Genomic DNA, 11,479 nt, shown 5'->3' with positions numbered 1-11,479 from the left:
TTTTTGCAAATAAAAAAGACATTAATTTAATATTTTAAGGTATAATTGAAACAATAAAATGCGAAATAGGATAAAATTGACAGGTTTTCAACGTCAGAATAGGATCAAAAAAGGGATTAGGAGGTCGAGTTTTTTATAAGATATTAGACCTTGTGCAAAAGACATAACTTGTTATTTTGAATTTTTAATTATACTATAAATTTATTTATATGAAAATAAATTAACAGTACAAATAATTAACATCACATTTCATGTAAAATGAATTTAAAATTTATTCTTTATAAGGAAACTAATTTGAGATAAAAAAAAAAAGAGGAACCGGTCTGAATATAAATATAGCAAACAAATACATAATACTCCCCTATTTGGGTTGCAATAAAGTAACAATTTATGTTAAATCAAATGAATAACAAATACTAAAAAAAAATACTCAAATCAAAATGAAATAATTTTTATATTTTTTGGGCTACATAATGATGACCGACAAAGAATATGCGATACTTGATTTTTTTAAAAATTCTTATTGTATTTTGTAGCGATTGTTTCTCTTTTTTCAGAACCGTAGCCTTTGAGCGTAAATAAATAAAATAAAATAAAAACAATATAAAATGTCAAAGAATATGCGATACACAAGATATTCTAATTATTTATAGAGTAAAATGTACAATTTATATTTATCAAAAAATCATTGCAACTTACATCATAAAAATGGATACGAACAATTATTAAAACATTATTTCTTGAGAACCTATTACTTCTTACAAAAATATAAATTAAACCCAAAAACAAACAATTATTATCACAACAAAAAACTAAAACAAAATAGTATACGAAAAAGTTGGTGTAACTAACAAAAAAATATATAGCTCTATTAATGAATAATAATTGATCTAAAATAAATAGTTTAAGAAAGTTGGTGCAAATGAAAAAGGAATTGAAAACAAAACGAATTGATAATAATGCATGAAGATGAAAAATTTAAAGGTATAATTAATAATTTAACGTTTATTACCTCATGGGTTTGTTAAATGATAGCGCTTTTCGACATATTGTAAGAAATGTGTGCTCATGAGACCAGGAAAGAAAAGCTACAATTAACTAATAATAACTGATAAAATAAAAGACCTTTAGTTTTTGTAGACCTACAAATTGGTGGTTAGATTAACTATTATGAGGCAAAGTCTTGTGCTATCCTTAGCGACAAGTGGAGTGTCTTGTGCTAACTTTTAGCGACAAGTGACGACGTTTGGTTTTTCAGTGGAGTTCCTTTCATCCCAATCATTGGGTTCAGAGATACGATTTTGTTTGCAGTCCTTTCCTGGGTTAAATTATTTCTTTGACAATTGTTGTTCCCACTTAATGGTTTATTGATTGGTCGTTCCTTTCAACCAATTACAAGCCTTTCCTTTCATGTAGAGTTAATAAACCCTAGAAGTGAAGTTAGGGTTTCTTTTGTTCTTTTTTTGCTGTTCTTTGTTGCTGCTTCTTTCTAGTTTGTTTATAGAAGGCACTGGTTTCTTTTTTTCCTTTCAATGGCTGAGCTTCATGGTGTTGTGGATTATGAGTCTCGGTTACCTATTGGCGAGGAGAAGGAAGGGGGTATTGATATCTCAGGAGTGGTTGATACAGAAAGCAATGAGGATTTTAAGTGGTGTCTTGTGGGGAGGTTCTTGACGGAGAAAGCGGTGAATTGTGCGGCGGTGAAAAGAGTTTTACCACCCATCTGGAAGCCGGTTAGAGGTGTTTGTATTACAGAGGCTGCTCCTAATTTGTTTCTTTTTCAATTTTTTCATGAGATAGATATGAGGAGAGTCCTGGATGACGGGCCATGGACGTTTGAGTTTCACTTATTTATTTGTCGCCAAATGGTGATTGGGGAAGTGGTGGAGGAGGTTAAGCTATGGAATGCTGAGTTTTGGGTGCATGTTTTGGATATTCCACTAGGGCTGGTCTCTATGAGGCTCGGTGTTGAAGTCGGTAATTTCTTAGGGCAGTTTGTACGCCACGATAGTCGTTCAATTAAGCCAAGAGAAGGTAGTTCGATGCGTATCAGGGTTAGTATTGATGTTCGTAAGCCCTTAAAGAGAAGGATGAGGCTAAAAAGAAGTGATGCTTCTTGGAGTTGGATTAATTTCCAATTTGAGAGGATTCCAATGTTTTGTTTTTACTGTGGTATCATGGGCCATTCCGAGATATTCTGTTCTAAATATTTCGACAATCTGATCCCGAAGGAGATGTTACCATATGATTCGGATATGAGATACAATGTGAAGAAATTTCCAGTCAAGGTGGAAGGAAAGTGGCTAAGGAATACTGGGTCGACCAAAGTTAATGGCGACGAAGAAGACGATGACGTGACAAATTTGAATGAGGGATTGGAGGAGAATCTTACTCTTGCAAATTCAAAATCGGTTGTTGAATTTAAAAATGGTAAGCGAGGTGATAAGGGGGCTGGGGCTGGTAATTCAGCTGATTTTTTGGTTGGAGGAGATAGAAGATCTAGTCATACTATTTTAAAACATAACAAAGTCAGCTTGTTGAGTGAGGCGGTTGATGAGGTGAAGTTGGAGTATAAAGGAAAAGAATAGATTTGGAGGGAGTAAAAATACTGGGTCAAATTTTCATGAATCAAAAATGATTATTGATCCAATCAGTTACAGTCCGGCGGGCCTTATTAATAAGGTCGGCCCATCACAATGATTTTCTTGGGTTGGAACTGCAGAGGAATGGCCAGTCCTCGTGCAATTCGGTTCCTTCGAGATATGGCTAGAAGGCTCGGGCCTTCTTTTATTTTCTTGTGTGAAACTATGGTGTCTGGAGTTCGAATAGAAGTTTTAAAAAATGCTATGGGGTATGATTACTCTTTTTCTGTCGACAGTGTGGGTAAAAGAGGAGGGTTGTCGTTCTTTTGGAAGAATGAAGTCGAAGTTATTGTACTAGACACTTGCAGTAATTATATCGACCTTCAAGTTAAGTCGATCGATGGGAAGATTTTGAGGCTTACTGGATTCTACGGTTGTCCTGAAAGAAGTAGGAGGAGGGAATCTTGGAGTCTCATTCAGAATCTACGTGATTGTAGCTCTCTTCCTTGGTGTGTCATAGGGGATTTCAATGATATTCTGTTAGTAGAAGAAAAACATGGTGGAGCTGTTCATCCCAACTGGCTTATTGATGGGTTTCGTGAGACAGTCTTAAGTTGTGGGTTGAAGGATATTGGGTTTCCAGGATATCAGTATACTTGGTCTCGTGGTCGTAGTGAAGCGGGCAGAGTTGAGGAAAGGCTAGACCGAGCACTTTGCTCGGATTAGTGGATGGATCTGTTTTCAGAGGCGGGGGTTATCAATCAGGAAGTGACAACTTCAGATCACTTGCCTATATTGCTTGTCTTAAACCGTGTAGTTGAGGGTCCGGTACAAAAGCAATTAAGGTTCAGTAACGTCTGGTTGGAAAAGAAGGAGTGTGTAGAGGTCATTGATGCTGCTTGGAGAAATAATATCGCTGCTGATTTTTTTGAAAAACTTAAGGTTACAGAAGAAGAATTGAAAGGTTGGGCTGGAGAAAAACGGCCAAATTTTAAAGCTCGAGCAGGGAAAATGCGGAGGAAGCTGAGTTCGTTTCAAAGGAGAACTGATGCAGTGGGCTATGAAGAGTACAGTAGGCTGGTTGGGGAGTTTCATGATCTTCTCGTGTGACTAGTGTTGATGATGATTTTCTCTTAAGTCCTATTTCGGATTTAGAGGTTTGAAAGGCGGCTTTTTGTATGCAAAATGATAAGTCCCCAGGGCCCGATGGTTTTAATCCTGCATTTTTTAAATCTTATTGGAGTGTTGTTGGTGGTGATTTAATTAAATTGTGCAAGTAGTTTTTCTGTTAAAGGGGTGTTTAAAGAAGGCTTAAATGATACAGCACTAGTTTTGATTCCCAAAACGAACAAGCCAGGATATGTTACAGACCTTAGACCAATTTCATTATGTAATGTGGCATACAAAATCATTTCTAAGGTAATGGCAAACAGGATGAAGAAAATGATGCCCAAGATTATAGCTGAGAATCAGAGTGCGTTTGTGGAAAACAGACTGATTACTGATAATTTTCTTATTGCTTATGAGATAGGTCATTATTTGAGATGCAAACGGAGGGGGAAAATGGATATGGCAGCTCTCAAAATCGATGTGAGCAAGGCGTATGATAAGGTTAGGTGGTATTTTGTAAAAGTGATGCTTCAGAGGTTGGGTTTTTGTGCCAAATGGATTAATTTGATTATGTATTGTTTGTCCTCTGTAAAATACATGCGTATTGGAGAGTGTAGGAGCATGGAGCCGATTATCCCGAGTAGCGGACTGAGACAGGGTGATCCGCTATCACCGTACATTTTTATCATTTGTGCAGAGGGATTAAGCCTTTTACTAGCTCAAGAGGAGGCTCGGGGGAGAATTCATGGGGTGACAGTGTTTAGAGGAGCCCCGTCCATCAGTCACCTTTTCTTCGCGAACAACTGCTTTCTTTTCTTCCATGCCACTTTGGAAGAGATGAACGTAGTAAAGGGTGTTCTAGACGAGTACGAAAATCTGTCAGGCCAAGAGGTTAACGTCCAAAAATCAAACATTACATTCAGTGCAAATGTTTCGTTAGAGGACAAAGAGATTGTTACTTCGGTTATGGGTGTGGAGGAAGTGAGCAATAGTGGGAAATATTTGGGTCTCCCATCATTGGTGGGATGAAACAAATCGGCTATCTTCGGTTTTATAAAAGATAGAGTGTGGAACAAGGTGCGGGGGTGGAATTCGAAGTTTTTGTCTATAGGGGGTAAGGAAGTGTTGATTAAAACGGTAGCTCAATAAATGCCTAATTACGTTATGAACGTCTTTTTGATCCCTCTTCGGCTTTGTGAGGAGTTAGAAAGAATGTTAAACTCGTTTTGGTGGGGTAGAGATCAAATGAAAAAGAAGGGCATTAGTTGGGCGAGTTGGGATAAGCTTTGTTTGCCTAAGAAATTTGGAGGTATGGGTTTCAAAAAATTTCGAGAATTTAATATCGCTATGCTAGCCCGTCAAGCTTGGCGCCTTATCAATGTGGAAGTGAATTTAATGGTTAAAGTGTTTAAGGCAAAATATTTTCCTAATCCAAATTTTCCTGAAGAAAAGTTGGGGTCAAACCCAAGCTATGTTTGGAGGAGCATTTTCAAAACTCAACCGGTTATGCGTAAGGGAGCCGGAGTGAGAATCGGTAACGGGAAGAAGACGACTATATGGGGTAGCCCTTGGGTTACACGAGAAGAGAGTGGCCTCATTACAACGCCTATGCCAGAGAGCCTTAGCAATGCAAGAGTTGACAATCTCTTTGTGATGGATGGGAAAGAATGGGATGTAGGACTTGTTATGGATGTGTTTGATAGTGGAGATGTTGATCAGATCCTAGGTATTCCTATTAGTATCAGAGGTGTGGAAGATAGCTGGTTTTGGAAGTACGACTCAAAAGGGATGTTTACAGTAAAGAGTTGTTATCGAGAAATTTGTGGAGAGGAGAACTATCAGCCCGATATTTTGTGGAGCAAGATCTGGAAATTATCAATCCCGTTACAAGTTTGTAATTTCCTGTGGCGCTTGTGTAAAGGCTTTCTCCCTACGGCGGAAGCGTTGGCCGGCAGGAAAGTTTTTGTTTTTGACCAATGCTCAGTTTGTTCAGTAGGTATTGATAATGCAATGCATTTGTCATATTTCTGTCCGTTGGCAGCAACTTGTTGGAGAATGGTAAAAATCCCGCGTCTGGAAGAAGATGGGTCAGTGCAAGAATGGATATTGAGGTGGCTGTCTTTTTCGGGAGAGGATGAGAAGAATTTAATAGCTTTAATTTGCTGGAACTTAGGGCAGAATAGGAATAATGTTGTTTGGAAAAATAAACCGGGTACAGTGGAGAGTATCTTAGCAGCAGCTAGTTCTCAGTTAATGGCGTGGAAGGTTGCTCATTTTTCTCAGGTGCAGTTGAGGTCGGCTGACCTTTTAGAAGGTGATGGTAGTATCAGGTGGTTTCCTCCCAAGCATGGATGGTTGAAAACAAACTCGACGCTGCAATCTTTTCCGGTGGTAGAGGGTATGGTATTGGGATTGTCGTTAGGGATGAATCTGGTGCCATAGTTCAAGCTAGAACTTCCAGATTTTTTGGCAACATTTCCCCAAGGTTGGCGGAAGCAGTCGGGGTCAGAGAAGTGCTAAGTTGGCTAAAGGATTGCAGCAACTTAGTCATTGAGTTTGACGCGATGGAGTTAGTTCTGGAGATTAGGAATCCAAGTTTGGCGGATATGGATCCCGTTGTTGGTGATTGCGAAGCAGTTTAGTAACGTTGTTTTTTTGTTCGTGAGACGATCTGCGAATCAGGCTTCGCACTTGTTAGCGCAAAATGCCCGTTCCATTTCAGGTCATCAGGAGTGGTTCTGTCACTTATCTGAATTTCTCACAAATATAATTGCTTTGGATTATTAATAAAGTATCATATTGATTCTAATAAAAAAAACAAATAAAATAAAATAAACCTATTACTCCATGCATGTTTTAAGTAAATATTAAGCAAGTAATTGCATGTCTGAAGTAAATATTAATGAACTACGTACATTGAAAAAGGAACGTAATATGAAGGATTTGCTTAACTACAGGAAAAGTTATAATCATTAAAGATTTGCTCATTATATCAATCCAATATTCTTCAGTTGTTCTAATCATTCAAATGAAACCCACTGACCTGCGAAGAACCGAAGATATCAGTTGCACGTGACTGATATCTTAAATGTTTATCTAGTTAATCAACTTCAAAAGATGGAAATTATTCTATAATTTGAGACATTCATAATAAAAACAAGTCTATCAATTTGGGAAGGAGGGGTATAATCTTAATTAAAAAATATTGACATAATTTTAAATGTTTATTAAGTAATTCTCTACATGTTCTATTTTTTCGTTTCTGTGCTGCTTAATATTCCCCCTGTCTCGATATATTTGATAAAAAAATAGATGTCCTAATATATTTTACAACTTTCATTTATAGAATATTTTTCCTTTCACTCTCTTCCATTAATATCTTTTGAGAAATTAACTTTTTTTAAGAAACAAATGATGTATTTACTATGAAAAAAGGGTATGAAAATAAAATTAAGGTTATTTATAAAAGATTTTTTTTCAAAGATATTTGCTAAAAATACTCCGGATTTTAAATTTATTTTTCTACTCTTTTTTTGAAAATTTATTTTTTTACTCTAAAAATTTATAAAAATACTCCATTTTTTTTAGAAACTGTTGGAAACCTTTTAAAACCTTTTGAAATTGTATTAGAAACTTTTTTTTTAAAATGGTATTAATTTTTTTAAAAACCGTTTAAAACCCCATTAAAAACTGTTTTGGAAACAGTTTATAAAACATTTTCAATTTGTATTTTTTAGAAACCATTTGAAATCGTTTGAAACTGTATAGTAAAAAAGTAAAGATTCAAAATTCTTGACGTACGACTAAAAATATTAAGTTTGGAAGTTAGATTTTGCAAATATTTTTGTTTATTAGATAACTTTGCATCTATTGACTTACCTTAAACAATATGCATAGAGAATTGTATGAATTAGATTGAGACAAATGGAGATATAGATAGCTTACAATTAGTCATGTTTTAAATTTCTATAACATCTTTAGCGATTTTAATATTTTTATAGCAAATACTATCCTAAATGTGTTTATTCTTTGAACAAATTGAAAAACTAAATTAGTGCCAATTAAAATTTCTCGATAACTATCATAATTGAACATGTTACATTATTATTGGATTTAAGTGGTTTTCTATCTTTTTGAATATATAAATGATATGATTCAAATAAATGAATTGGCATTGCAGGAGAAGTTGTTATGCTTATATTTTTCTATTTTTTTCCATTTCATTAATTTTTAAAATTACTTTAGGCTACAGGAGTAGACATAATTATACAAATTAGCATGTGTAAATTATCATTTAATCTGGTTAGAGGTCACTAAGGGGCTTCCTTGTGCTGTTTATTATTTCTCATTTTGTGTAGTCAACCTTTAGTTTTTCTTTTTTTGGTCACGAGGGAACCCCGACAGAGCCCGACCACCCTTTTGGGGTAGTGTAGTCAACCTTGTTTTGCTTCTTTAGTATGAAATCTATAGTGGTGCCTTAATGTTCCGAAAGATTTTGTGTTTTACATAAAGTGATAAGTAGAATGGGGATCAGATGGAATCGATAGTTATGATGCTATGCTGTGTTTGTCCTAATAAATGACCAAAGTTTTTACTTCAGTTTTAGATGATTATGTGACAATTTCTTACTTCACATTTGTTAACCAACGCGACTGTGACGGAGAGGTACCATAGCTTACTCTATTTTTAAAAGAGGTTGTTAATGTTTTGGATTCATGACAAATGACCTATATAAATATTGGCAACACACTTGTCTCATTGATAATCGAGCAACATAAATTCTAGTAAGTAGTAACGCTATAAGGGTGCCAATCTAGTTGAGAAGCTCGGGTGCGTTTCCTGATTTCTTGACTCCAAATTTTGATAAAAAAGAACACAGAGCTCTGAAAATAGTCTTTATAACAACATCTGTCCAGGTTTTTACATTTGGTAGTATTCTTATCATGCAAGGCAAGTGCATGCAAGGAATTTGCTGCTTTTTTTAATATAGTTTTTGATCAAAGTCGGTTTTTTTATTACAAAATTTGAGAAAAATCGTGCTAAAAGTATTATTTCCAAGTGACTTCTCATTTGTTGGTTATTTAAGTGATAGTTAAATTGCCAACTTATCCCTTCCAATCCATGTAAGTTTCTTTTTGAACTTTGCATAGTTTCACTTGCTGTTTACTTTTAACAGGACAAGAGTCCATTTTCTGATTGACCGGCTATGAGTTTAGTTTGATGGTTTCAATTTTGTTTGGAATAAATCTTTTGCAAAAATTCGATTTTCGTCTCACTTGTTTTCTGATTAAATTATTTAAAATTACTTTTTTATGGAAGTTTTTGATTCTGGTAAACTATGGCTTTTCCCTCTCATTCACCATTTTAGATTCAGTTGAATTGAATTCTTGCATTTTTTTTTATGTCAATGAAATTGGATATGAACTTTTTTTTCTTGAATATGGATGTTCTTTCCAGACATCTGCAGGATGTACCGTCCTTGTGAATGATCCGACGCCATGCTCAGGTAGAATATAGAGTTAAATAATACAATCACATAAGATTTTGGAGTTTTTCGTTACAATATTTATGTTTGTATTTTTTGTTATTAAACATAAACTTACAGGAATAAACTGACCCTTTGCTTTAAGTCCATTAATCTTATAACGAACAATCTAAAGATGACCTAATAAAACCACTTCTTGGTCATATTTAGCCGATTTAAACACCAAATTGAAAACAAACATTAAATTGTCACTTTGAACAAGTTCATACATCAAATTAATAATTATCCCAAAATTATACCCAAAAACACTGAAGAAAACTTCCCTAAATGTTGCCAGCTGCTTCTACTTGCAATTTCTTTGCTGCATCATAAGAAGCATGCAGTTCCACAACAAAATAATAGACAAGCAATACCCCTGTCCAGATGGAAAATCTAATGAATGATGCCCCGTCGATGGATCCCATAATAAAAACATTTAGAGCAATCGAAGCAGATGGCAGCCATGGCACCAATGGTACTCCCCACAATTTAGGCTTTCTTGCTTGATTCAGTGTCAGCTGTAGTGCTAATGTGGAGAAAAACCAAATCGGCACGGTTATTACATAACCAATCCAGCCATTTGAGACTGCCCAGTAAACAGCGCAGGCAATTGAGGATGGTACGATTAACCCCAACAATCCAATAAGCTTCTTTTTGTAAACATTTAATGTCTCATTAGTCACATAGTATCGTCTCACCAGCAATGCAAGAGCCACAAGAGAAAATATGAAAAGGGTGGAGATAGACAAGAGGTTTTCCAAAACATCAAGGCTTGTGAAGAAAGCAACAATACAATTTGCTACAGTCATGCAAACTGTGGCAATCAACGGGGTTCCAGTTCTTTTATTGACGGAAGCAAGTATAGGCGGGGCCATGTGGGTTCTGCCGATATGAGTGAAATATCGAGATTGTCCGAGCACATTAGTTAGCAAAACTGTTGTCATCCCTTTCAACGCACCCAATCCAACGATATATTTCGCCCAATTCATACCCGTAGCTTGAAATGCCACTGTGAATGGCGCATCAACATCAATATGAGTGTAAGTTTGCATTAAGCTTAACTTTGCTGTAAGAACGCAGTAAAGTACCACAATAACCGACATGGAGCCAATTAGTCCTAACGAAATATCTCGACCCGGGTTTTTAATCTCCTCACCTAAAGTTGCTACTCCATCAAATCCCATATATGCAAAGAAAAGCATAGATGGTGCCTTCAGAATCCCGCGAATACCAAAAGGTGCGAAAGGTGTGAAATTGGCAGTATTCGCCTTCGCAAGACCGACGATGATGATGAGTGCCCAGATGAACATGTGGACTATTGTAGCAATTGAGTTGAATCTTGATAAAACTTTGATACTCCAACATGCTCCAATACAAATAAAGATCGAACTCATCACAGCAATGGGATATAAATAGTTATAATTATTTGCAAGAAATGGGGCGTGTATGCGGAAAGTGTTTGGTTCATTGTTAAAGAGGGTAGCCAAATACGAAGTCCAAGACCGAGCCACGCCAGCACCATAAATAATATACTCAAACAAAATGTTCCCAACAGCAATGAAAGCTACAAAATCACCCAGCTCCACTCTAAGATACGAAAATGAACCTCCAGCTACCGGTAATTCCGTCGCGAATTCGTTGTAACATAACACTGATAACAATGCAGCTATGCCCGATATTAGGTATGAAAGTATAACCGCAGGACCGACATCATTCCGAGCAGCTTCGCCAGTAAGTACAAATACCCCTGCACCCATTATAACTCCAATCCCAAACCAGAAAATATCCAAGCAATTCAGAGTTTTTTTCATCTCATTATGGCTTTCGCCACGCACTTCCTGCAGCTCAAGATTATCTAGTGATCGTGCCAGAACCCGATCCTTGAACCGGGTTTTTATGTTAGACAATGCATGAATATAGGAGTTCCAGCTTTGGAATGACTCTTTCGGCAAAAAATCTTCTTTTTTGCAGACACATCCTCTGTTCTGAAGGCCACTGCCATCACTAGCCATCGCCCTAGTTGCTTACCCTGCAAAAGAAAAGAACTAATCAAAATAAATGGTGGAAAAAAATAACTAATTCAATTGGAAAGAAAATAACAAAATGGAACAAATGATGAAAAATATAATAGAATTTAGAATACCACAGTAGATGTATAAAAAATATTGTAATAAATGTATAAAAATTGATGATAGAGAATTTTCAGTATCTAAATACTATTAAAAAATGAGATTGTATTCCTAGGGAAACTATTTAAACTTAT

General features: G+C 35.9%; 1 protein-coding gene across 1 annotated transcript; it reads right to left on the bottom strand.

Moving 5' to 3' along the window:
• Nucleotides 1-9,500: 9,500 nt before the first annotated feature.
• LOC126670428 (cationic amino acid transporter 1-like) lies at nucleotides 9,501-11,236 on the bottom strand. Its single transcript, XM_050364151.2, has one exon. The coding sequence runs from the start codon at nucleotides 11,226-11,228 to the stop codon at nucleotides 9,501-9,503; it is 1,728 nt and encodes a 575-aa protein (XP_050220108.1). The 5' UTR covers nucleotides 11,229-11,236.
• Between the last annotated feature and the right edge of the window lie 243 nt (nucleotides 11,237-11,479).

This window comes from Mercurialis annua, linkage group LG2 (assembly GCF_937616625.2).
Source record: "Mercurialis annua linkage group LG2, ddMerAnnu1.2, whole genome shotgun sequence".
In the NCBI taxonomy this organism is placed as follows: Eukaryota; Viridiplantae; Streptophyta; class Magnoliopsida; order Malpighiales; family Euphorbiaceae; genus Mercurialis; species Mercurialis annua.
This window is presented reverse-complemented; position numbering and strand designations above follow the sequence as displayed.

Coding starts and splice junctions, on each gene's coding strand:
- LOC126670428 (XM_050364151.2), bottom strand. CDS start 11,228: ATGGCTAGTGATGGCAGTGGCCTTCAGAACAGAGGATGTGTCTGCAAA.